We start from the raw sequence: 27182 nt of genomic DNA, 5'->3' as shown, positions 1-27182 counted from the left end.
GAGACCACCAAACAACATTTATGCACTTACTTAGTTCTTACAAGTATCTACAAAAAACTCACACACTTCTTAAATCAGTAACATTTATTTTCTTTAAACCAAGACAAATTTTCAAAATTAATACAAAATAAAAATTCAAGGTGGTTGGCAAGGGGAAAAAAGCTAGACTGCATATCATGTATGTTATTTTTATATGCTCAAAAATATTTCTGAATAAAACAATACTGGCACATAGAACTGGCACTTTCCCACAATAAAACACACAGCTGAATTTTCCCTTTCTCTTCTAGTCAGTCGTTCTATGTACACTAAACACACATACATGCAGCCTGCAAATTTCAAAGCAAAGTTTACCATGGGAATTTGGAACAATCCTCTATCAGGAGTCAATAAATTGTAGCAGAACACTTACTCCACTGTGTTTTCATACCCAGTGGATTTTATAATACTTCCTCTTTCAACAAACAACAGTTTTCCAATGTTTACTGTAAGTGCTTGAAACAGCATTACTACTTACAAACAGGTCTGAGGCATTAATAAAGCCTTATTTATTTCATACAGATTAAAGCGCTCCTGCAAAGTTACCACTCCTGCCCAAAATCAAAGCCATTGAAATCCACAGTTTTGCCTGTTGATTTCCTTGGGCTCAAACTTTGCTATAGCATTGGACAAGACACACAATAAACAACATTAATTTTTAATTGTTTCAATAAAAATCTTCCACCTTGAAAGCAGTATTTTCAAGTATTGCTATCCTAGTCTTCTAATGCCTATTCTTCAATGAAAATCCTCAAGTAACAAGACAAAACAAGCCTGAATGGAGAGAAGAGTGCATTTAAACAATGGTCTCCCTCCCACCTAGGATCTCGCTGACTTAATTCCAAACTCACAATTTATTGAGCAGCGTGGCCTGGAATAAGCTTTCCCTGAGCACTCTTTCTATCTGTTTCAAAAAGTCAGAACATGTTTACTTGAATTCAGCCATTATTATTGCCACTATTGCCATTTTCTTTGCTAATACGCAACATTTTCTAGGGAAGTTATTTCGTTTTGGTAGCCCTGGATTTTACACATAGACAAACTTGTATTCTATTGCTCCAAATACAGAACTTGAAAGTGCATCTGACTTCTAAACAGTATTATTCAGGCAGGTTTCAGCAAGTAACTAGACCCAAAAGATCTGAATGCACAAATCTTCATAATGATTCATCTCTGTTGAAAGATGCAGAATCAGTAGCATATCTGCTTGGACATTTAGTGACATAGCATCATTAAGAGAGAGAACAGCTTTGCGTCCTGAAGTCTGGATATCAGAAGGGAACAGAACACTTCATTGTGCAAGAGGAGTCAGATATTGAATGGGAATGAGCATTAATTTCACATACAAGCAAGCGTTTCACGTGCAAGGTGCAATACTGCATTGTCATAGCATTTATATAATCTTTAGAGGTCTAGTCTCTACCTGCTACCCACCTTCACACAAAAGGGAGTTGTGTGATTACAGAAGGAAGCCTCAGAACTGCATTAAGATTTTGCTTACACTAGCCTAAGTCACAGGTATTGTCACAGATTTTTAAATGCAAATCCCCAGAGGACTGACCTAAAATGTACCATCAAATACTACACAGTGTTAATGCTGCTGACTGTACTCAGAATTCAGTAGTCTTGCTTTTACCTTTTCAGTATTTCTAGCATACTAAAAGGTGTATTTATGTCTTCCCCCATAAATAAAGTTAGTCTAATAATTTAGCTTCATAGATTGATAAAATATTTTCTATGCAACTTAACATAATAGCCTAAAAAAAGCAGTTAAGTTTAAATTTAAGAAATAATATATTTACAATTAAAATAAATACAGACCTTATTGGATTTGCATTCATTTATCGCACAAAATAATTTACAAGGCTTAAAGTAATAAATAAGTCACTGGAAAGCTTTCAGGGGTATGCATTCTCCATACGACCGAGTGCAGTACAGTTTCAGGAAGCAGTAATATAGTCTGGCTAAAGTTTTTTCATAAATCCTTACGTTGGACGGCCTTGACCAAAACGGGATTTTGACCTGGATTAAGAACACATAAAAACACATGTACATTATTAACTGCTGGAATTTTAAATTATTGTCCAGTCAGCTCTCTAGTACAGTATTTGTTTGAAATTACTTTCATGTTGAAGTGTCTTCTGAGAGAAAAGGAGGAAAAATAATTTCACTCTCAAAATCTGTTATTGAGAAAGTTGTATTTCTGCCAGGATACCTGTACCCACAAATTACATCTTCATACAAAGGTTCACACAGCTGAAGTCAAATACCTTCTTTTGAAATCACTAATTCTACAGGAAGTCAGTCACATGCTTTTTTTTGGCAGAAATAAGACCTGTGAGAAATTCCTCTGACAACATATTCAAAGCCCCCAGCTCCCTCAGAAGTTTGTCAGCAATGCCACTATAAACTTCAGCTCGAGAGGCTCACCTGCTGCCCACATTCTGACCAGTTCTAGGTTCTACAACCGCACAGTGTGCCAGCTTCTCAGTTCATTTTTGGTTTATCCATTTAAGAAGTAGAAGACCAACATGCAGTAATGTAGGTTTCTGGGGCGTGTGGTGTTTTGATTTTTGTTTTTGGAATGAGGTCAAAGAATAGGCTAAAGAATCTTGGCTAGCACTTTTCCAGTTATCCATAATTTGGCAAAAAATTATATTGGAGCAGCAGTCAACCTTCCAGCATCGAAGCTATAAACCAGTTCTTCCAGCTCAGGTACAAGAGTTTCATTCTCTTAGCTCTAGTTTAATTTGATAAAGGAAGCTTTCACACTCCATATGGTTAACCTGCTGGAAGGGATGCCAATTCAAGAAGTGTGGGAAACGAGGCATGTTCTTCTTTAAATACCCATCACCCCCCAACCTAAAATCCATGTTCTGCTTTTTCCTTTTATTTTAAAATCTTACCTGGCATTCTTCTCAGCATTGTTTTGTCGTGCATTGACCTGTGCTGAGGCTTTTATCTGAGCTTCAAGTCTAGAATAAATGCCTCCTGCGTACTGGAATCCAGAAAAAGAAATCATGTTTTGACATCATTCCAATTTAACCTGTGACTTTTCATACAGAAAAGAACATATGGTATACTTTGTTTCCTTCTAACAACCCAGTACTGAAACCTTTTAAACCCATCCTGTTTTCCATGGCCAGTTTTTAAAGGCAGTGATCTTTAAATATTATTTTAAACTATTCTACCCAAAAAAATCATACTTTGAACAAAACTAAGATTGATAAAATCCAGTTCTTTAGCTAAAGTACTGAATAGATGGTATTTTAATTTGTGTTACATATTTTTGTTACTGAGGCTCACTTCAATTCTGTAAATGCTACATTGAGACGGGACGAATCTTACTTCTTTGCTGTCTTTTGACTTGACTCGATCAAGGTCTCCCAGTCTCATTTTTATTAAGTGCCCTGTAATCTCAGACATTCTCCTCTGATCTGTCAAAAGTAAGAAAAAAATATTTAGGACAGTGTATTCAGTAGCAAGGAAAAACTAAGAAAAAATAATTAGACGCACACTTCAGTGATATTCTATTTGTAAAATTAGCTTTCTTTTCAACTCATAAAAACTCAAATAACCAAGGTCCTAGATCCTGATGCATAATGTAGCTTCAGCAGTGTTCTTGGCAGATATCAGAATCAGCCTGAGGCATTACACTGGGATCAAAATCTATGGACATTGTTTTGAGGCAGAGCTTTTCAAAACAGCAAAAATGCACAAGAATTTCAGGAAAGGACAAAAGGTGGAACAATTTTTAGTCAGAAAGACTGGGAAAGAGGAATAAGTGAGTGTTTTTCTCTGTTTATCTGCACAGACAACAAATGGCACAGGGACGCAGGAAAAATTATTTGCATACTTATATAGTCATCAGACGACACAATTATAATCTCTGTAGGTTATGTGCTGGCATTCCAAAGAAAGAACATAAACGACGCTAACATACACTTATAATGCATTTTCTTCTTTTTCTCCTGCAAACTTTGAACTCCTTTCCAATGTTTTCCAAGACAGTAGGCCCAATGCTGCCCAGTTATTTTTCAGTCTGTGTATGGGACTACAATGTGTAGTTTTATATGGTGGATTTGCTTTCCATTTTCCTACCACAAACATTTTTTCTCCTGTAGAATAGATGATATTGCTCATAAATGCCAATCAAATCCTAAAGTAACATTTTCAGAAGGAGCTCCTAGCTGTATGAATATTTTTGTACAGCTTGGAAGAGTCTGAGATTGCTGTGTGGTTTGGATACAGCTGATTAGTAATGATTAGCGTAGTTGAAATCTGTTCTCTTCCAAACAAGGAACAACTATTAAGAAACAAACAAGCAAGCACGAAAACCCCATTGCTATATCTGAGATTAAATTCAAGCTAAAGGTTTCAAAGTAGTTATATTTTAGGAAATTAGCCATTTCTTGTATGAAAGATTAATTTTCTTTGCATAATATTAAGTTTATGAAAGCTAAACTCATGCAAGAACGGACCATCTTCTCTTTGAGCATCTTGGTTGAATCTTAGTGACCTGGAGGCATCCCATTTGTTCTGCTGCATACTCACACTGGTTAGAAAAGAAAGATGCACACAATGTTACCAGCAACAGTTTACAAAAAGGGATCTACTACACCATGTTCTCGAGGACTTTGACAATTACTTACACGAATGGAGATGCATCTCGGGAACTTGACTACCAAAGAAAGAAAACCAGAATAAGTATGTTTTAAGATCAAGTCCACAGCTTAAGAGAATTCCATATTTTTCAACCCAACCAGAGAGGCTGGCTTCACAGCTTCTGATTTTACCTTGTCAGATGGCTTATCCTTTTTCTGAACACTAGGTGAAGAAACTACTCTCTTTGGGTGCTTGTAGGATTTCTTTAGTTTCTCCTTTCTTCCTGCTAATTAAAAGAATAGCTACTAACACCACCACAGATATTTGGAACTTCTACACAGCTACAAAAGAATTTTTTCCCTTTATTCCTTTATGGAGTAAATGAACTGGCTATTTTCCCTTTGTTAGTGTTGAAGGCATGCTAATACACACAGATTACTCAAATGCTTTTCTATTACACATGTACTTGAGTTCCTGTACTTGTTTAAAATGCAGAGTGGTTACATGTTTTCTGTTGTAAAATTAAAAGCAAGTGCACATACAAGCTACATCTTTGACCATATTAAATTCGAACAACAAGCTCTGAGTGACATCAGACCAAATAAGTCTAAAGTCAAACTATGAAAATTTCCATTCTTTTAAAAAAACAAAACAAACACCCCAAAACAAAACAAAAAAAAAAAACAGAGAACTGCCGCTGTTCAAATGGCTCATTACTAGGGTGGATAGGAGAAGTTGGCTTTCCACGTTCCTAAATGCCTTATCATATTTCAAAAAAGAAAAAAAAATCCCTTTAGATCATATAGGGCTTATCTTCTATACAGACACAACACTAGTCACATTCACAGGTCATTTCGTTATGTAACCACAAAAGTAGTCTGAAGAAAGAAAAAAGCGTGCAAAAATACAGTCATGGAGCTACTGCTTTTTCTTCCAACATTTATCTACGAGAAACTTCATAAAATTAATTTGATAGTCTTTCCTGCAAAATACCCCCTTGATCAACTTTGAGGAGATCTCAGACACATGAGTGCAGCTTTCCTCATTTGCCAGTGATTTTTGATGGCACTGAGCAGTGGGGCAATTTGTATCTAAACACAGAAACACTAGAACTAAAATTCAAGTAACGTAATTCTTTATTTTAAGAATTCCTAATGTTTAAAATTTGCTACAGAAGAATTTTGCTGCCTTGAATCTCTATCTCTAAATTTCTAGGGAGGATGACTGTAGAGACTTTTTGTACCTGGTTTCCTGCATACTTCTTCTTCATCCCCCACTTCATCCTCAGTGACCTCTGAGCCAGTGGTATACTCCTCTTCTTCAGATAACAATGACTGCTGTTTCTAATCAAGAGGAGGAGAGTGCCACAGATTGTAATTCTTATTAAATGACACATTAAATCTGTCCTGAAGGTGTCACCTTCAACTCTAGCTCCGTATCTTAGTGATGTAACTGTGCACAAAGTTAGGTCTGAGAACATGACTCTCCAACATTGAGAAAGTAATTTCAGGTCTTTGCTTAGAATGTTTTGATAAATATTTTTATTTATGTTTCTTCCAAGTGGTCAAACATTGCAGGAGGCTGTCCAGAGAGGCCATAGAATCTCCATCTTCAGAGATTTGACTGAATATGAGCCTGAGCAAAGTGATATAGCTTTGAAGTTAAATTCAACTTCAAAGTTGACCCTGCTCTGACAGTGAGAGGAAATATATGAGATGGCCACTGGAGATCCCTTCCAGCATATAACATTGTATGATTCAGTGTTCGGTATCCAATGTATTGCTGGCTATATTATTTTCCTAATTAATAAGGAAATTTATGTTATGGTAGCAAATATCAGAGCTAGCCACATAATGACAGAATACAGAAATCTACAAGTTTACTTACAGTTCTATTGAGGCTTGCTGCATCCTGCAATCTGTCTGAAATTGCCGAGATACTCACTAGTTAAATACCACAAAGAATGCATAGTGCTGTGCACTGCAGATACACATAGATTCAGTACACCAGGGCTAACTACATTAATAATTTATTGCAAGTTGGTCTAGGATATCTGGTTGGCTTTTCTTGCGAGCTTACCCGAACACCTAAGGTTTTTTCCCCACCTTCTATCTCTTGTACATCATAAACCACTGGCTCCAATATTGCAATAGGTGGGGTCACAGTGAATAGTTCCTAACCAATCAGCACAGGATAAATGAAAATATGTTTACATTGTTTGAATATACACATATATCTTTTGAAGTAAGTGATAATGAGTGCCTAGTAATCCATGAGAAATGATCAAGCCCAAAATGGACTGCAAGTTCAAAAAGTTTGCAACAGGAATAGTCTTACTGTAGGACACTGGGAACATCAGACTCCAACACAAATCATCAAGAGTGACAGAAGTAAATTGCTGCTCTCTAGCGTTTACATTAAAAAAATTAGTAATTCACGCAACATCCTATGCTGCTGGAAGAACAACTCCCCATTCTCTGCGTTTGACTAGGTCCTCAACCTTATAAAAGCTTTTTGCATCAAAGCAGCAGCATAAAGAAGACATGAACCAACTCAGAGAAGCCATCAAAGAGACAAGACACTCAAAAACTCTGATTTTGATGATTTACATTTCTGCCAGCCTAATGAACTACTAAGAACTGATGAGTGTGTTGCTGATCTATTGTTTGCTGTCTTTTGTAAAAACATTTAAAAGGAATTTTTAATGTTTATTCAAGCCAAAGTAGTACTTCACACATACTTACCACTTTCTTCTAAAAATTGTTGCTATTCTGCAACCTCCAAATTAAAACAAAAGAAAATACATTTTCCTCCACATTCATTAGAAAATGAGACAAAAATCAAAGCTAGAAAATCTGCCAGTGCAGAACAACAAATGTTTAAAATCATGAACAAAATATTTTACTAACCAGCTGCAAAGTCCAGTTCTTCAGAGAAAGAAACTGTAGTCACAAAAAGAGAAAAGCTTATAAGTTAAAGAACTAATAATAATCAGAAGAAAAAATGTGAGCGGAATTCTAAAAATAGAAGTGATATGTTATAGTACAGCAGTCTACACTGGTAACTCCTAGAAGACTTACTCTCATCTTTAACTAGAAATTTTGGTGGACTAAGTGTGCAAACAGGCTGTGAAACTACTAATCAAGTAAATGCAGTGAATTCATAATTATGTTTTAATTTGACTAACCTTCACGTTACAAATATTTACAGCTGATTTTAATCAAAGAAGCAACCCAGGACAGAGGGGCATCTAGGTACCAGGTCATTACAGAGTTTAAAGTTAAAAGCCTCCCACATTTGTTTTGGGCAAGCTTCTGAGACTGTTTGAAATTCTAACAGAATCAGCAACATCATGCTACCATTTGGACCGCTGAGCTACCAGAAGTTCCACAAGGGGTGCAGAACTTCAAAAACATATCTTTGCAGGAAAGCTCTCTCTAAAGCAGAGCTCTGTCTATAAACAGTCTCCTTAAACTTGGCTTAGAGAGCACCTCTGTTGACCTGACATACACATAGTAACATACATGCATCATAGTTTGGGAGAGTGAAATCTCCCACATCTTGCAGGGGTTGGGGGGAGAAACAAAACCAACAACCAAACCAAAAAAATCCAAAAACCAACCAGAAAAAAAAATCCAACCCCAAACCCCCCAAAAAACCACACCTCAAGTTACTGTTCTTCACTTATGGACTTGCAAAAGTCACATGGACATACCCAAATATATCAGCAGACAAAACAAAGGCAACAATTGTTTAAATATTTTCCACATGATATATCTTAAACTATGACTGGATCCTTAAATATCACCAGTTTGAGAATGGGGAGGAAAGCACAGACATATGGGGAATTGCCTCTGACATACAAAAATATTTCTGGCAGACATGGTAAAAGTTTTGCCTTTTCACCAATCAGATATTTTGTACCTGTGCTTACCCTATGCTACCCTGCAATGCTCAGCAGTGTACTTCCTCAAAAAAAAATATGGGTTTTGTTTTTATTAAAAGGTGTCTAATGAATCATTCAAAGCACTCCTTATAAGAATTTTCATTATCAGAAAGAAGGGAAGAAAAAACATTAGCAATCACTCACAGCATTGATTTCTCCAGTTTTGGGACCCCACGGCGTATTTGGTTCTACAAGCACATCACATTCAATGCCTTTTTCATCACAGAGCCCAATACCAGAATCACTTAAAGAGAAAGATGTGAAACAACAATAAATTTTTCTATTTCATAACTTTAGAATCATCCTCTCTTTACTCATCATGTACCAAGAGAAGACAGACCTCCAAGTCAGCCACATAATATTTCTATAACAGTCCATTAAAATATAAAGTCAGGAGTGAATGTTTATGGGGATTGAATGACTAAATGTCTGCTTGAAATATAAAAGGAAGACATACTTGTTCTTTTCCCAATTTCCAACTAAACAATAAAAGATAAGTTACCTTTAAAAAGGCCTATGTCACCCATTTTAAAATAGGAGAGAAAATTATGTGCACATCTTAAGTGTTGAAGGTTATTTCAGTAACACAATACAGTGTTCTTACCTATTCTCATCCTTAGTGAAAGGAACAACAATAACATCTCTATGATGAAGCAGATCATTCAATATTTTAGTAGTCTCAGATGGCAAAGCATCTCTATCTTCATTTCCTGAAGGTAAATCAACCGTGTGATCCCTCACTTTGCAGCCCTGCGGTACATATACATACAAGATCAAATATGTGAGTTAATGGGAAGAACTGCTTTTACTAAGTACAATGACAAAAACTTTTAAACTTTTGTGTCCCAAGGTCCTAGTCTGCCTTGGGACACTGCAACAACTTACAATCGTTATTTTGGAAAATACCTATTTTCATAAGACACCATGTACCACCCGCACCCCCCCCTTTTATGCTCTTTTAAAAGAGGTGATCTAGTATTGAAGTACCTTTGGGAGGGTTGTAGGATCAAATCGAAGTACTTTTTGGTTACAACAGGGATATATTCCTGTCCCAGTCGAGCCCAGAGCACTTGCTACACCTGGATAAAGAACCGGCTGCGAATGGTATTGGCAATGGGAGAATTCAGTACACAGGAAAGTCTACATTAGAATAAGAAGAGATAACGAGAGGTGAGATTACCTATGGACGTCAAGATTTTGCACCATAAAGAACGTATACCAAGCTTTATTGCTCTATATTTTCCAAACTGCTTAATCCCCACCTCACCCCTGCAAAAGTCACCCACAACAAGCCATCTACAGACAAAAAAGTGAAAGTGAAAATATACTAACCTGGTTACATTTTGAGCAGGTCAACCAATTGACCGTCCCCCAAAGACGCCAGTAAACATCCCGCCAAGATTTCAATTCCTCATGAAGGCCAATTAGGTACTCGTGGACTTCCCAGGTTTTGTCTCTGAAAATGCAAAAGGTCAGGTTGCATAGAGCCATAACTCTGTTTTGATCCTGCCACCAGAAAGGTGGGGTGGAGAAGGAGCAGAACAACACATGTTCCACTGGTGAAAAGCCTATAGAAGAGTTTAAAACAGGGACGATACAACTTGGGACAATCATTATTAAATTCAGACCATGACAGAGGAGCCTATATTCTTTCACAACACCCTAAACTTACTAATAACAAAGAATTACAGCTTGATTCACCCCAAGCTCCATATACTGCAAATTTATAAGCTAAGATAAATACCAAGCCTTTTGGAAATCAGGAGAACCATAAACCAGAGGAAAACCCAATACACAGGCCAGAAGATATCAAAATATGCACATGCAAAGAAGTTCAGTCATATTGCAGTTTTCCGTCTCTAAAATAATATGTGGTACAACAGAAGCGAAGTGCTGCCATTCTATTTTATTTATTTTAAAAGCCAACACAACACGTTTCTATGTATCTGCAGTGCAAGAAAAATTACTCAGTTAAGAATTAAAGTTTGAAAATAAAAGGCCATGGCTTTTCAATGAATATATGTATCTGAAACTTCCAGTCTTAAAAATACAGCTTTTGCTCCTTCCTAGTGATAAAACAACACATGCCTCTTCAGAATTCAAAAGAGAATATGCAACTTGTGCTAGTGCAGGTTATACTCAGAATGAGCAGATACTGTTTTCTCAGAATTTTAAGCCCTGTCCTGAATCATTCTTTATTCTATATACGTCTAATCTAGCCTAAGTGAGCAGTACTTCCAACAGGAAATTAGTTCTAGGCACCACTAGAGGACCAATAAATATAAACCTATTTTTAAGTCATTAAAGATAGGCTTGTATTAGCTCATAAGCCTGAATTCATTAAGGGCCAGCATCACTTCGCCTAAGGAACAGGAAATGGACTCAGTATAGAAAAGCAGTCGGAAGTACCACAAGGCCAATAATTAGAACCTAAATAATCCTGAGTAACTTTAAAACCCTGCACTTTTATACGCTAGGAATTGCAGAGCAGCCAGATACAGTCAGCTTAAGTGAAGTAATACAATTAATGAATCTTATGTGGCTAATCACCAGTGATCCTAATAGGTCAGGACAGGGTCACAATATTCACTTCTATTTAGACTATTAGGCAGAACTTAATCCACACCTTGGAATTACTGGTGGGAAGTGACACTAAATATGTGTTACCTTGAGAACTGACACTGCACTGTGTTTTGGTTGTTCTGAACTACATACATCTGATGAAAAAGGTCTCCTGTAATTAATATCCCACCTTCTTCCTTAAAGGGGGCACATGCAGGGAGGGAGGGAGGGAACTGCAGCTGATCACACATTGATCTCAATTAAGAATAGAATCCAGCTGTTCACAAACATGGATCAAACAGACAGAACCAAATTAAACATTTGTGCCAAATGAATAAGGCAACCATTCAGAATAGGTCTCAGAAGCTCCTCTGACAAATACTTTAGAACAGGAACGCAACTGGCAAAGTTTATTTATAGTAGTATTTAAGCAGGCTGAGTATTTGATTTGACAGTATAAAGTCGGTCTAGAAAATACTCTTCAGCATTTCTTTGCTGGCAGAGGTGGATTCAATAACAAATCTTGTAGAAATGCAGCCTTTAATTTAATTTGTCATCAACTACACGTAACTTAAAACCCTTTCATGAAATAATTAGCTGAGTATTTTCTATTTAAGGCAGTACAACCCAAAATAACCCTCCCAGTAATCGTGGCTATAGTTTTACCATTGCCATTCAGCAGCAGCACTGCTGAATGAATTTCTGAAGCACCGCATCATCATAATCGCCCTACCACCCCCCCCCCTTTTTTTTTCTGCTAGGTAGTATAAGAAGTTGAGATGTTTCATGCTGCTCTTTGCATATCTATGACTTCATTTTGTAATTGGAGTGTCTTATAATTCCTAAACAAGTAGTATTTTTTAAAATCACCCAAACTCATAGTTGAAGAAATATTTTTAATATATATATTCACTACCTTATATGAACATAGACAATATTCCCATATTGATCTATGTTGATTTTTCCTGGTACACAAGGAATTCTTCTTTCGGTTTCTTTAGTTAGTAGCTTTTTACATAAACAACACCTAGATTGAAGAAAAAAAGAAGAGAAAAAAGAAAGTACTGGAGTAAGAGCAGGACTTTGAAACACAGGGACTGTCCTTGCAACTGAAGAAGTAATAAAAAGACGACTGTACCTATATAATGTTGTTGCATTTCCTCGAGAATCTGGATTTACGTACTCTGGATCAAACAGTCTCTCAATCTTCTTGCAGAAAAGTTTACTATTAATGACAGCAACACAGCCTACCCATTAGAAAAAACTGAAAATTGTTTTATGTATAGTGATACTAACAATTATATTCTTTCAGAATCTAGCTTTTAACATGATTTTCCTTTAAAATAATCTGTTTGGATAACTGATTCCTTACCTGGTCATCTGTTATTTTTTACACAGATGTGAGGAAAGAGATACCTTAATTTTTTCCTCTATTATGTTCTTTGTTTGCCAATGTAAACTGCCAGCTTCTACCTTGACTAACAGACCTTTTATTATTGAATACTCCTGTGAAATTACACTTCACTAATTCTAAAAGTTATAATGTCTCCATCTCTCCTGATTAAAATAATTCCTTACTTCCACCTTGCTTGTCTGTCAGTCTGTCCTTACCTTGACACTAAGCTGGAGCCCTTATGTGTGACATAGTATTCCATCACAATTATTCAGCCTTCCAGCCATCCTAAATTCTATGTCCAAACATCAGAGTTCACAGGATACTGAAGCCAAACCATTTTCTATGAGTTAGGAGTATGTCATCACATAAAAGGTTCCATACCCTAATCCCAGCTCCCATGTGAGAATTCATGAATAATTTTCTCATATCACACCCCTAGTGTGGCCTTTCCTTTTGCTCATTTCCTGTAAAAAGCTATTTTCTTTTAGAATATCATCGACTTCAGAATTTTATGTGTTAAAGATACATTATATGAGAATATAAATTGTACATAAATCACTTCAAACCCCACAGCATCTTAGCTGTTCTGAAAAATGATCCAAAAGCCTGACAGCACTTCAGTAGTGTATTACAGGGCAAAAAGTTACCTCTTAAATTTGTCCCTTTTGTCCTTCAACTCTTCCAATTCATTGTGTGTGAAGAGATCAGCAATGTGCGTGACAAGATTAGCATTGATACAATTCATGTTACAGGGCGTGGCTACAATAGCATTCATATTTTTGTGGCAATAATTAATGCATTTTTCTACCTAGGAAAAATAGAAACATTAAAAATAATGTTAAGGAATTCTAGACAAAGCTATCTGAAAACATGAGCAAATTGCTTCAAGATTTTTATTTTTTTAAAGTGTGGTGTTTTGGAAAGCTATTACAGTTCTACTTAAAAATAAAAAATAAGTCTCATATGTCTAAAGGAGACACTGAATTAAAGTGACTCTGAGTTAGTTTGTGTTCTCTTCCAGAAGGTTTCTACAGACCAGAAAACAACTCCATAAATGTTTCATCTTCAACAAGTGCTACCTTCCAATTGCTTGTAAAAAGAGAACCACAGTACACATTATACATAGTATCGCCTGGATTTCAACTTAAACATCTGTGTTTAGTGTAGGTCACCCCAATGACAGAACTTCTGAAAAACATTTTAACAAACAAGTCAGTAGATATTGCTTATACAGAGCTGGAAAACCAGATCCTAAATTGCAGGAGTGTCATTTCTGTACAAAGGAAATAAAACAAAGGTATTCATTGATTTAAATAATCTTTTTTGACAAGACTGATGAGAAGTCAGATATTTACATTACTCTAGATCAGTCATCAGAAGGCAAACTGACGATCCCACTATCACATTTAGAAATAACTCTGTCAGTTTTCTTGCATTGAGATTATGCAAATATTAAGTTACTGCATCGAATACGAAAGGTGGTAAAAATCTCAAAATGTTCTTATTGCATCATCTGTTGATGTAACAGCCAAAGCATAACAAACAAGCTGTTAGACACCTGGTCATTAACTGTGCCCTTATGGCAGAGAATCTTTCCTTCTTAATACTTACTAATGAGTCCATCTTCAAAAACTCAGAAGAAATAAGAATTGATATGACATTTGATGGTTCTAAAAGGTAACAAAAAAAAAGGGTTTTTAACAGGAATTCTTTTGATAATTTCATATCACATCCCTCCCTCTCCATATTTAATATCTGTTTTAAGTACTATTTTACCAACCAACCTGACATGCCATCTTAAGATGGAATTTTAAGAGACAAAGTTTTGGTTTATCATTTAGGTGGCTCAGTACAACTATAACAAACTGGAATTTATAAAAACTGGAATAGGTGGCTTCAAGGGATTCAATGACTAAACAATTACACAACAATATTAACTTCTGCCTCTAGCCATCATACCCAGCTGATACTTTATTTAACATAAACTTTGCATTGCAAAGTATAACTCTATTCTCTTGGTTTGTTTACATTATTAAAAATGGCAAAGGCTCATAAAAAAATTAAAAACTTGCCTGAAATCATAAAGGCAAAAGTTCATCTACCATTGTATCAGATTGCATTGAAATTATAGAAAATATTGCAATTGCACCGATGGGGAGCAGAGAGGAAACAAAACAAAACCCATCAATCATCCATGTTTTAAAACTATCACTCTATTCTTGTTCAGAAGAGGTTGGAAGAATCTTAATTAAAAACACCAGATCCCAAAATGTTGGACGTTTTTTGCTGCTTCAACTATAAGGAGGTTTCCTCAAGACTTTCAGTGTTGACAAACCAGAGACAGCCATTACAATGACCAGAGGATCTCTGTTGCAACACTTTTCTAACAAACAACAAGCTTCAGTGCAACAGTCAGAAACAGAGAGGCTGGGGCTGAACTGTATCAAGAACATTAATCTTCCGTTAGTACAGAACATAAACCTACAATAAATGATCTACACATTTCCTTTTACCTAGAGTAGGCATTTCATTAGCTTCAGAATCTTTAGTGTTCCTTTTAACATATCTTATCAACCAGTCAAAGATGTGAACGTCACAGTGCACTGAAATGTCCACCTCTTCCCAGCGCTGGGCATCCACTGACAGATATTCAGCAAAGTATTTCATTTCCGAAATCAAAAGGTCTCGAGGACAAACAAAATCTTCTTTGAGATTTTTAGCTTCATCGCACACATGGATCACCATGTTTGGCCTCCAAAAGAAAACAAGCCACAAACCAAATTAGGAGCATAAGCCAGTTAGAACACCAAAACTGATCAACAAAGATCTCATCTCCAAATCTGGATCACACACATTGCAACATTGATGTCACTAACAGGTTTTTATTAGCAGAAGGAAAACAATGCTTTGTATTAATGGTTAATAACTGTAATTTAATAGAAACGATTGTCAGATAGTATCATCAAGTGAAGAACACAAATGCATATCCTCTGATGCAATCAGTGTGATTTAATAGTTAATATAAGGGATGGAAAAACAAAAACTTCTAGCTCCAGTCCCCAATTTTGTCTCCAGTTCATTATGGGATCCTGCCTGAATTACATAAAGAACTTTTGTTCTCCCTTTTATTTTCTTGAAAAAACAGGCAGATATATATGCCTAACCTACTAAGGCACCGAGGACAACAGCAGCATACAATAGCTATTTCCATCTGTGGAAATTAGAATTGTCTTACTGTATATTAAAATGACTATTTCTTAAGAAAAGGTCAAAGCTAGAAGCAGTAAATGCTGTCTCTACAGAAAGATGGTTACCCTTAGGCTGCAAACACACACATTATTCTATGTGTACTTGTATAGTATGGAAAGCACCAATGTGCATGGCTATTTAAATTCATAGTAAAATTTTTCATTTGCACTTTCATTTACAGCTTTCTTTTCCTGCTTTTACATAGGACAAATCTATGTTCACAGAACATTTTTTCTTTTTTAAAATGTTATTGAGCATCAATCTTGTTTCATTCCTTTTTACAATCAGGTTATGTTCCCCATTCTTGCCACAGTTCTATATTCCCCTAGATAACAAACTTACAAAGATCTTCTTACCCCTGGCTTTCATTGGTGCTTTCTCCACCTTTCTGCACAGGACCTTTCTCAGATTCTGAAGAACAATTCCTTGTGGAGGTTTTGCTGGGTCTTCCTTAAATATAAGGAAAAAAGCCTACATTAGAAGAAAAATGCCTGACCTTTGCTCTGCAGCATCTTGGAAATGCAACTGAAGCACAGCTCTCATGGTGGAGCAATGTTACACAACTAGCAACAAATCTGTGCTACTGTAAGGGCTACTAGATAATCCAAATTCCTGTTCTGAATGCCATGCACTGGAAGGTCAGACCAGCAGCATTGCTGGGTTGCCCAGACACTTGGCTGCAAACACAGATGGGTCCTGTCTAAATACAGAGCAGTAAGGCTCATGCAGAGTCTTCAGCATTTCCTTCTCAGAATGCAATCCGCTCCTTTAGCTCTCCTTGTTTACTCTGTATGCTGGGGGTCTTAAGACTCTGTCACATCAAAACTTCTGTTTTTGGGAAGCTTTGCTGCCAGGATATAACAACTTGAGATCAACTCTGCTTCTTATCCATAAACCGGAAATAAGTTGCTTACAAACAGAAGCACAGAAGTACTTAAGATGTTTTTACTAAGTTTCTCAAACATATGGCTTAAAGCAGCAGACTGTATAAAACAATGCTCAAAGCAGACCATGAAATTTGTCTAGTCCTAGAAATATATCATATGGCTTATTCCAGAAGTGAAGGACAGCTGCGCTTTAGTTCAAATAGGTTATCTCCACAAATGCACTACAAGCAGTGGAACCTGGCCACAAAACCTAGTGAAGTCCAGGAGGTCTAGTCACCAAATCCAGAGTTCTGCATCAAGGGTTAAGACAACCCCAGCATTCAGACATTGAATAACATTTCCAACTGTGATGAATGGATCGCTGCAATCTGAAACTTCAATAACCTTGCTTATAAGTCAGAAATATTTATTATTTTTTTTTTTAATGGAAGGGCACGTGTCAGTCTTCAACTGAGGAAAACCCACAAGGTTGTGATTTGCCATGATTACTCCCTACTCTCAGATTTCTAGGGAGAAGAGTTCCAGAAGCATCTACTCCCTCTCACATAATATGAGAGGCTGTACACTTCTGAAGACAACCAAGATAGACCTCTTCATCTTATGGCTAAAAAACTATAGTAGACTGACGCCAAAAACAATCTGGAAGCTCTATAGAGTTCAGAACACAGCAGTTATGCCCTTCAGGAAAGCAAAGTTATCACACCAGAGGCAGAAGAAACTAAACTTCCTCCAAAGACATAGCCTAATGCCTTGCACAGTTAGGCCATAGTAAGGCCGTAATAGAGGGAATATAGTTCATAAAAGGGGAAGATTTACTAGACAGACCCTAGTAAAACCTTGGAAGGGTCTCAGTCAGCCACAGCCTTCAGGGCAGCCACTCCACTGCAGGCTAGTGCTAGCACCTGTGCTAGCACTGAAAGAGCCAAGGAGGGAGTCTTAGATTTTGAATGCAAGGAAAGGTATTTTAAAGGAAGGGCCGGTGGAAAAAAAAAAAATGAGATGGAAGACTTCTGTCTGCAAATATTAAGAAGTTTATTTTGAACACAGTGATGTTATTTGTTAAAGGAAATAAAGATGACAAAAATATGCAACACAGCCAAATTAACAGGGATGTCTGAACTTCACAATACATTTCTTCCTACTTTTTTTTTTTCTTTCCCCCAAAGCTTATAGTTTGTTTGACTTCTGAAAGTTAGTAATAAATACTTTGGGTAGAAAGCTGTCCTATATGCTTGTTTACTGCCATAATATACAGAGGGACTTAACAGCAGTTTGCCTTACATTAGAAAGTAATAAATGAGCTTTTATAATTCAGCCAAAAGCAGAATTCAGTTCAAAATTAATTTGGTCTGATCGCTTTTTCTTGCTGTTACTCATGTCTACAGACAAATCCAAACTGGCCCAAAATTCTTGATCCTAACAATAAGTAGATGTGAATAAATCCACTAGAAGTAATTAATTAAACAAAAAACATTTCTCAAATCCCCAATTCTGAACTATACAAGTACCTCACAAATATTAAGAAGGTAAATTCACCACAAGCCTGTGAGAAAAAGATTAATTATCCTAACTTTGTATCAACAAATTACATAGAAACAGGGAAAATTATTTATCCAAAGTCACAAAGAAAATGAAGAAAAATCTCAGGCTGGGATCTTGTAATAGGAAACATTAGGCTTCTTAACTGCATGAACACTTATTATATGTATTACATTGTTAAAAAGAAAACATGCACTAATTGTCTAAAGAGTTCTAAAAGCAGAGTTAGCTTGTTAACTGCCTATTGGGAAGCTACTAATCTTATAAATAGCCACCTGTGGGTGCAAGAAGTATTTATTCCACTTCATGCGTGTAAAAAGTATGCATAAAAGTATGTAAAAATAACTGAAAGCTGATTAGAAGCATTTTCAGTTTAGATACTCCATATAGTTTTCAAATATCATCTCTTGGTTAGAGCTATTAAAACCATTTTATTTGTTCTCCAAAGGTCAAACAGATGTTTTTCTTCTGTAAAGAGTACAGTGACCTGAAAGCTGCAGCACTGTGAAGGACATCATAACAGAGAACATTTTGTTTAAACACTTCACTATCTTCCTAATTTTTAACACAGAAATTGTTTACTCATTACTGAAGCAAATTTCTTGTGCAACACACCTACCAAGTTCTACAAGGCACTGAAAACATCTCAGCCTACAATGAAAACCGGAGAATAACTATCACACAGTTAATTACAACTTCTTACAGGAGAAGTACTTAAGGAGATGTTAACAATATTTAATTGTGCTGTGATTGAAACACAATGATTAGGACCAGTCTTCTGCCAAATTGTTACTGGGAGATGTAATTGACTGAGACACGTTATATATCATTGCAAGACACTCTTGCATCAAAAAGCAGCTAGACTATGCTCTAGTGCCTAGGCAGCCATCTTGCCACTGAGCAGCATGGCAAGCACAGGACATTTTGCTGGGAGAGAAGGGTCTGACCTCAAGGGGTCACCTTTTCTACACAAAAGCTTCCAATTATTTCAATAACACAGCTTAATGTGACCACAAGCAGCTGTAGGTTTAACAGTACAACACTGGGGATACAAAACAGCAAAGTAATTCCTCTCCCCACCAAAAATCCTAAAGAGAGCATTTAGGGCAAGGATTTATGCCTTTTGGAAGGACAAGCTATTAAAAACACCCAAGCAAACATCGATTCTTAATCGAAACTAACCAAAAGTGACTTCATGTACACATTATATATATGCTTCACTTTCTTTTTCAAAGATGAAAAAGTACTATGCCTGGGTAGACTTACCACTCCGGACAGAAAAGCATGCACATACTGATTATAACCAAAGCCAATATATTACAGAATGACTAAAAACATACCAGTTATAGTAATGGAATCCTGCCCAATAGCAGGATCCTGAAACTCTGTCTGTGTATCGAGCAAGGAGGATTTGATGTACGTAGCTAAAGTTTCCACAGGACTCCCACCAGCAGCCATCAGGGAATTATACTGGTTGTCAACAGGTGAACTTCCACTGCTTTTTAATTCATCAAACCTTTTTGCACACTGTCACAAGATTAAATGATAGGACAATGAAGCAGTAGCTTTCAGTACATTTTTAATAACTATAATTTGATATTATATTTCATTACTTTTGCATTTGAACAGTTACTGATATTAAACATAATAATGTTTCCTATTTACTTAGTGGTATCAGGAAAGTACATAAATATACAGGAAAATAAGTAAGATTTACCACAATTAAACACTCCAACTGAAGGAGAAAAAAAATATAAGATGGAACCTGTTTCAACCTTTCTTTCCTTAAACCCTGTGATTTTGAGCCTGATCTTCAAAAGGGAAAGTTATGGGAAGACTTTAAATTTTCTTTTCTAACTATTTCTTTTACCATAACCATTGTCAAATATTATTAAAAGTAGCTACAGTAACTAGTTCATAATTACTATTCTTTTACTTTATGACTTCCATTCTGATTTGTACAAAAGGGACTGGCCATTTCCACTGCAGTTCTATTAACTTTCCACTCCATTTTTTGATGAACTAGAAAGTCTTTCCATTTTGTAAATTTGTTGCAATACAATAACAATTACAGGTTTGGTTCAGCAGAATCCTATACACAGCTAGTTTACACAAAGAATTAGATCTACTTGATTCTACACATGATCCTCCTGTGACACAGCTCATCAGGCTCCATTCAAGCAGCTGTTTTTATTTATTTATTATAGATTGAGCTAACTGACATTGCTGCATGCCACCTGCCCCTTTGGGAGAGGTGCACAGCGAGATCCTTCTGGTATTAAGGTAGCATCTCAAATTCATACAGATGCCAGTCTACTCAACAGATACATAAAAGCACAGGTATACATTCACTTAATTACCATAAACAGGGACTCCACATGAGACATTTTATTCTGTTTTAAAACAGTAATCAAGCATGTACTAATATTTTTATTATCTTAATAAATACCAGGAGAGAGCTCACCAATACTTTTACAATTATTTTATTGGCTTAAGGTGCATGGTACTGTTTGCAAATTGAAAGGTAGACAGTGGAGACGCCCCCTGCAGGCGCTCTGCCAAGCACTCGAAAGGTGGTAACATTCCACAGAAGCTTCTACTCCCAATCATTCACTTTTGTGTTCTAAATACAAGGTTACAGTGATGCCCAATAGCAATGCTGTAAATGTGAGCTGACACATTTGATTAAGTTTTCAAGAAAATAAAGACAGTCAGCTTGGGTTTTTTCCAGCTTTGCTGAATCACAAGGACAAAAGACATCCTCCTCTTTCAGCTTACTTCCCCATCAGAATGGAAAAATTCAAAATTATTAATTAGAAAAAGCAACCATTTCACCAGGAAATTCAGCAATCCAGAAAGATTAAATATACAGAGGTACTAAGTTCTTCTAACTCTATTCCAACCAAAGAAAGAAAAATCCACATCTTGTAGGTCCAAGCAAGAGGCAACAGCACTCTTAATGACCTAATGGAGATCCGTAACTCATCGTTCCTTAGAACTGTAGTGACAAGCACAGGAAGTTATAAGGTTTGCTAGTAAGTATACTACAGTCTACATGAGGTTAGTGGGTACTGCCATCCTTTCCATGAAAATCTGAGCTATGTAATTTGAAATACGTCAGCACTACTTTTTTTTATTCCACTTTAATTTTTACTTTCCAGTAATTTTTGTTCTTATTCTGTATGAGTTCTAATGAAATAAACTGCAGAACATAATTCGTAATTTCAATGTTCAGGTTTTGTAGAAAGAAACAAAAAATTTTTTTCAATCTACTGCTCATTTAACAGTTTTGATTTTTTAGGTATAAATTATTTCAGGTGAAAAAAAACCCCAAACATCCCTTAACTTCAATTCCCCTCCCTGCCCCAAAGACGTTGTCTTCTTCATAAAGCACTGCTTAAAGTATACAAATTCTTTTATTAGTAAATTCACCTCTTTGGATGTATATCCTGGAACTAGCCTTGCCACACTATCCCAGTTGATAGGATGAGGAACACCGATTAGGGAACACAGGATCATATCCAAAACCATTTGATTGTTGTCGTACAAAAGGTTATTGTTTTCTGAAAATCCACGACTCATCTTTGGCTACTTAAGCCTAGAAGAGAAAACATTATTAGCAATCTCACTGCATGGTTTGCTAAAGCTTAGTCTACCCTAACGTAAGTTTTTATGGGAAATGTTTACTGCAACATCACAGTCAAGTACTAATGCTTTATTTGACAAAATTTATATATTCATATCTGTATCCTCAAAACCCCTAGGGGAGAAGCAGTGCACAAAACATGCCAAAACCAACTCAGCAGCAGCAGGCGCTACCTACTGCTCCTTTGAATTAGAATCACAGAATCATTAAGATTGGAAGAGACCTCTGGGATCAAGTCCAACCATCAACCCAACACTACCACGTCTCCTAAACCATTCCCTGAAGTGCCACATCTACCTATTTTTTTAACATCTCCAAGGATGGTGACTCCACCACCTCTCCAGGCAGCCAGTTCCAATGCCTGACCACTCTTTCAGTAAAAAAATTCTTCCTAATATCCAATCTAAATCTCCCCTGGTGCAGGTGGAGGCCGTTTCCTCTCATTCTATCACTAGTGACTGGGAGAAGAGACCAACCCCCACCTCACTACAATCTCCTTTCAGGTAGTTGTAGAGAGAGATAAGGTCTCCTCTCAGCCTCCTCTTCTCCAGGCTAAACAACCCCAGTTCCCTCAACCTCTCCTCATAAGACTTGCTCTCTAGGCCCTTCACCAGCTTCACTGCCCTTCTCTAGACACTCTCCAGCATCTCAATGTCCTTCTTGTACTGAAGGGCCCAAAACTGAACACAATATTCAAGATGCAGCCTCACTAGTGCCGAGTACATCACTGCCCTACTCCTGCTAGCCACACTATTCCTGATACAAGCCAGGATGTTGTTGGCCCCCTTGGCCACCCGGGCACGCTGCTGGGTCGTGTTCAGCCAGCTGTCAACCAACACCCCCAGATCCTTCTCTGCTAGGCAGCTTTCCAGCCACTCTTCCCCAAGCCTGTAGAGTTCCATGGGGTTGTTGTGACCTAAGTGCAGGACCCGGCACTTGGCCCTGTTAAACCTCATACAGTTGGCCTCAGCCCATCGATCCAGCCTGCCCAGGTTCCTCTGCAGAGCCTTCCTACCCTCAAGCAGATCAACACTGCCGCCCAACTTGGTGTTGTCTGCAAACTTAATGAGGGTGCACTCAATCCCCTCATCCAGACCATTGATAAAGATATTAAACAAGAGTGGCCCCAAAACTGAGCCCTGGGGAACCCCACTTGTGACCAGCTGCCAACTAGATTTAGCTCCATTCACCACAACTCCCTGGGCTCGGCCATCCAGCCATGTTTTTTACCCAGGGAAAAGTACACCTGTCCAAGCCCTGAGCAGCCAGCTTCTCTAGGAGGATGCTGTGGGAGACAGTGTCAAAGGCTTTGCTAACGTCCAGGTAGACAACATCCACAGCCCTTCCCCCATCCACTAGACAGGTCACCCTGTCATAGAAAGAGACAAGGTTGCTCAGGCAGGACCTGCCTTTCATGAAGCCATGCTGGCTGGGCCTGATCCCTTGGTTGTCCTGCACGTGCTTGGTGAGGTCACTGAAGATGAACCACTCCATAAGCTTCCCCGGTACCGAGGTCAAGCTGACAGGCCTGTAGTTCCCTGGATCCTCCTTCCAGTCCTTCTTGTAGATGGGCATCACATCAGCAAGCCTCCAGTCATCTGGGACCTCCCCTGTTAACCAGGACTGCTGGTAAACAATGGAGAGTGGCTTGGCGAGCTCCCCTAATACTATCGGTGGATCCCATCTGACCCCATAGACTTGTGAGTGTCCAGGTGGCACAGCAGGTTGTAAACTGCTTCCTCCTGGATTATGGGGGGTTTGTTCTGCGATCTGCCCCTGCTTTCCAGCTCCAGGGGCTGAATACCCTGGGGATAACTGGTCTTACTGTTAAAGACCAAGGCAAAGAAGGCATTTAGTACCTCAGCCTTTTCCTCATCCCCAGTTCCAATGTTCCCCACTGCGTCCAAAAGAGGATGGAGATTCTCTTTGATCATCTTTGTTAATATATTTGTAAAAACATTTTTGTTATCCCTTACAGCAGTGGCCAGGTTGAGTTCTAGCTGGGCTTTTGCTTGCCTAATTTTCTCCCTGCAAGACCTAACAAGTTGTCCAATTCCAGGAGGGATTGACACCACTCATCCCTCCAATGCAAGAAAAGCCCTCCCACAATCTCAGAATAAACAGCCTAAGCAACAGAGGGACATTTTAACTGAAATTTACTGACATTCAAACACACTTGCCTGTTCCCCCAAACTTTCTACTGCTCAACTTCAGTCTCCTCTTCCTCTGCCCACTTGGTTTGCACACCTGACTTCTATTATATAGAAGCCAACCCAGGGCACCCAGCTAAGGGCCATCAATCACTTTGGAGCCAGGAAACAGGACACCCGGATGTCTTCCAGCTCTCATCCTGAAGACCTGACTTTTGAGTTGTCCTAAGGCACTCATAATTCCTGATTACCTGGGATTATCAGGGCCAAAAAACCTTGCTCCTTCAGCTTCAAGCTGAACACCATAACAAAACATGCAAGGGCAGCAGTGAACACCTTAAAAATAAAAAAACCCATTTCCTCTAATGGGAAAAGAGTGTTATATTTAGGGGTTTATTAGCAGGTGTTTTTTTGCCTTTCCAAATGAATTTTATATATAGCACCAGGGAACACAGTAAAAGTTAAGTACTGTTTTAGCATATGCTGGGAGCAAAACACAGGCATTAATGAAGACTTTCATATTCAAGTAAGGTATAGCCAAAGAGCTTCGTAAGGACTCATATTTGGAAAGCACTTTGGACCTTTGCCAAAGTACCTGAAACAGACCACATAAATAACAGAACTTAAAAGTCACATACAGAATTTTGACTTACAAAGCAAGGATTAAAGAGAATTTCAGAGAAAATACACTTAGTGGTATCAGATTTAACTGATCACTTGTTACCAAAAGTATACTACAAGTAGGTGTTTCTTCTGCATCACTCTCTAAAAGAAAGGATGCTTACAAAACAGCACTGATTTTGTTTGATTCTAGAACCTATTCCAGCACTTTTTTTTTTTTGTTTAGTTTGGTGGTAGGAACAGAAATCACAATGGCAAGTAACTGTAAGCTTTCATCCTCTCAGAGAGAAGCTGAATGAAACCATCAGAAAGAAAAAAAAAAACCAGAATGCACCAAGACAATTCTTAGGTTTCATATATTGAGATAAAAAAAGCCACAAACAAAACACAGAAGATAAGTTCAATAAAAAAGCCATACCATTTTAGCAATTCTATCTAAATGAAATCTATTGCAAAGTGTGCCAAATCGCCAGTTTTAAAGGACAAAGGTCCTTCACGAGCCCAAACTTTCCAACTAAGATAAATGCCACTAGGAGGTAAAGGTAGATCAGTCCCCATGCTGACAGTACTATCAAGCAATGTCACTGCAGTAATTCAGTGGTGGCAACTTCTCACTGTCAGCGCACAGACAGATGTCAGTATCAATTATATTTAAGGCACTGACTATCCACCATATCTGCAGTTATGAAAAGAAATAGCCAGGTCAGAACAGATCAGTACCTGTGGCAAAACTAAGTGGTTATAAAATACAAAGCCAACTTCTTGTGCTACCTTGTACACATGTAGCAGCTGGGTTAAAAATGTGTTTCGTTAAGTAAATGATGGAATATTAGAATCCTCTGGTCTTGAGCCATAAAATACACTTAATGGAAGTAAAATTCTAGGAATGTCAACATTGCATAAATTACCATTTTAAGGATTAGTTATATGATATGATTATACTGGATAATCAAAGAAAAGCAGGTATTTTGTAATAGTTAGAGTCTATAATTTAAAGGAAAAAATTTTGAGTACTTTGCTGGTAACAAGTTTACGTACACTTAAGTGCTGTGGAGCATGAAGGAACCCGACCAGGAAGGGATGACAGGTACCCTAAAATGTAATGACACATTCAGAGAGGATGAAGCCTTTGTCTCTCAAATATTTTTTTATTTGCTTATTCTGTACATTAAGATACACTTTTAGATGTACTTATTACCACAAAGATAAATGAAGGAACGTACTTAATTACAGCAGTTAAGCCTTTTTATTTCTATTCTGGAAAGAGCGCAGGCCTCCTCTTTGTGGCTTTACGCGTGATATTTAACATTTACCTGTTTGTCCTTTAGGAAATCCTGTCACAAGTATAGTTAAAGACACATGCAATATTCTGTCTATGCAAGAAAGGTGCACTCCATAAAAAGAGCAACATAAAGCCTGCAATAAATCACATCGTTAAGAGAAAGAAGTCAACTTCTACAGATTCTCTCCAGTTTGTTACTCCAAGTAAAGCTCAAGTTAACCCTTCGTCAACTATGGAAACTGGAGAAAAAAGTTTCAGAATTGCTTAATTTTGACCACCTCACTCAAATGCACAATAGAGACGGATAAGCAACAACAGGCATTTTTATTATTAATACATAGAATTCTAAATTAAGTGGTGCAAAAGACTCCCAACACTTTAATATTTCATAAACTGATATGATTTAAATAAAGACTTAAGTCAGTATGCAGGAAGTTGGTTTACATTATGGTAATGCACCACCTCACTTAAGACTGATTTTTTATTTAAAGCAAAGAATCAATCTAAAAAAATCAAGAATTGGTATCCTCTTGCATATGCGTAACCTGCAGGAAGGTAAAGATGGTGGGACGGGCATTAGGTTTCACACAGAACCCTTAAATGCAACAGGGTGATGGTGCAGAATGAAGTGGGGGAGGGAAATAACAGCAGCTTTGATTGTAGATCGCCCGCATACCAGTCAAAATAATTAAAATAAGGTATTTAAGTTAAAAACAAAAAAACAAAAAAACACAAACTGATGCCAGTTTTTTGGGGCAAGATCCTACAAGTGTAATCAGCCACCTAACGCAACGCTGCCCCGGTGGGACCCGCCCTCAGCAGCGGGGACCCCGCCAGCCCCCACAGCCCTCTCGGACGGAAAAGCCACCCGCAGCCGTCGGGGACCCCTCCCCGGTCAGAGGCACTGAAGAGCGGAAGCCCAGACTCCGCGCTCCCGGGCGAGCCGGCGGCGCTGCCGGCTTCCCACGGGGCAGGGCAGGGGTTACCTGGCGGGCTCCCAGGCGAGGGGTCGGAGAGGCAAAACGGCGCGGCGGGACGGGGAAGGGCTCCTCCTCAAGGTGCGAGGGACGCCGCGCCGGGCGTCTGGCGGAGCCAAGCCGGAGGCGCCGGAGTCCGGGAGCGGCCGCTCCCGCTGAGGAGCTCGGCAGAGCCGTCCCGGGGCTCCTTGGCACGGCGGGACCCGCGGGTGTCCGCGTCCCGCCGTGCCGTGCCCGAAGCGCGGGAGATAGACACCCTCACACGCCAGCACCGCCCAGCCCC

The 27182-nt window shown here is 38.1% G+C and overlaps 1 protein-coding gene across 3 annotated transcripts; it reads right to left on the bottom strand.

Moving 5' to 3' along the window:
• On the bottom strand, nt 1–27182 carry SANBR (SANT and BTB domain regulator of CSR). 3 transcript variants are annotated; one of them, XM_075088163.1, is made up of 21 exons: nt 26909–27182; nt 21656–21821; nt 19564–19750; nt 16154–16247; nt 15062–15300; nt 14160–14218; nt 13196–13356; nt 12291–12377; nt 12069–12179; nt 9923–10046; nt 9578–9730; nt 9195–9340; nt 8735–8834; nt 7554–7586; nt 5888–5987; nt 4836–4930; nt 4692–4720; nt 4521–4594; nt 3388–3476; nt 2946–3037; nt 1–2061 (listed from the first exon to the last, which is right to left on the bottom strand). In XM_075088163.1, the coding sequence occupies exons 2-21, from the start codon at nt 21803–21805 to the stop codon at nt 2025–2027; spliced, it is 2160 nt and encodes a 719-aa protein (XP_074944264.1). In that variant the 5' UTR covers nt 21806–21821; nt 26909–27182; the 3' UTR covers nt 1–2024. The 3 variants fall into 3 exon arrangements, with proteins under 3 accessions (XP_074944264.1, XP_074944265.1, XP_074944263.1); XM_075088164.1 differs by having other exon boundaries at nt 4836–4927; XM_075088162.1 differs by having other exon boundaries at nt 4836–4927; nt 12069–12377.

Source organism: Phalacrocorax aristotelis, chromosome 3 (assembly GCF_949628215.1).
Source record: "Phalacrocorax aristotelis chromosome 3, bGulAri2.1, whole genome shotgun sequence".
NCBI classification, from domain to species: Eukaryota; Metazoa; Chordata; class Aves; order Suliformes; family Phalacrocoracidae; genus Phalacrocorax; species Phalacrocorax aristotelis.
The sequence above is the reverse complement of the archived record's forward strand: the minus strand, read 5'-3'. Positions and strand labels throughout refer to the sequence as shown.

What these genes read in the sequence shown, in the direction of transcription:
- SANBR (XM_075088162.1), bottom strand. Translation starts at nt 21,805, where the DNA reads ATGAGTCGTGGATTTTCAGAAAACAATAACCTTTTGTACGACAACAAT. An exon ending in TAATGAAATGCCTACTCTAG is followed by an intron (nt 14,219 to 15,061) that starts GTAAAAGGAAAT and finishes GTTACCTTTTAG; the next exon opens with AACCATCAAATGTCATATCA. An exon ending in AAAAGGGACAAATTTAAGAG is followed by an intron (nt 12,378 to 13,195) that starts GTAACTTTTTGC and finishes TGTCATTAATAG; the next exon opens with TAAACTTTTCTGCAAGAAGA.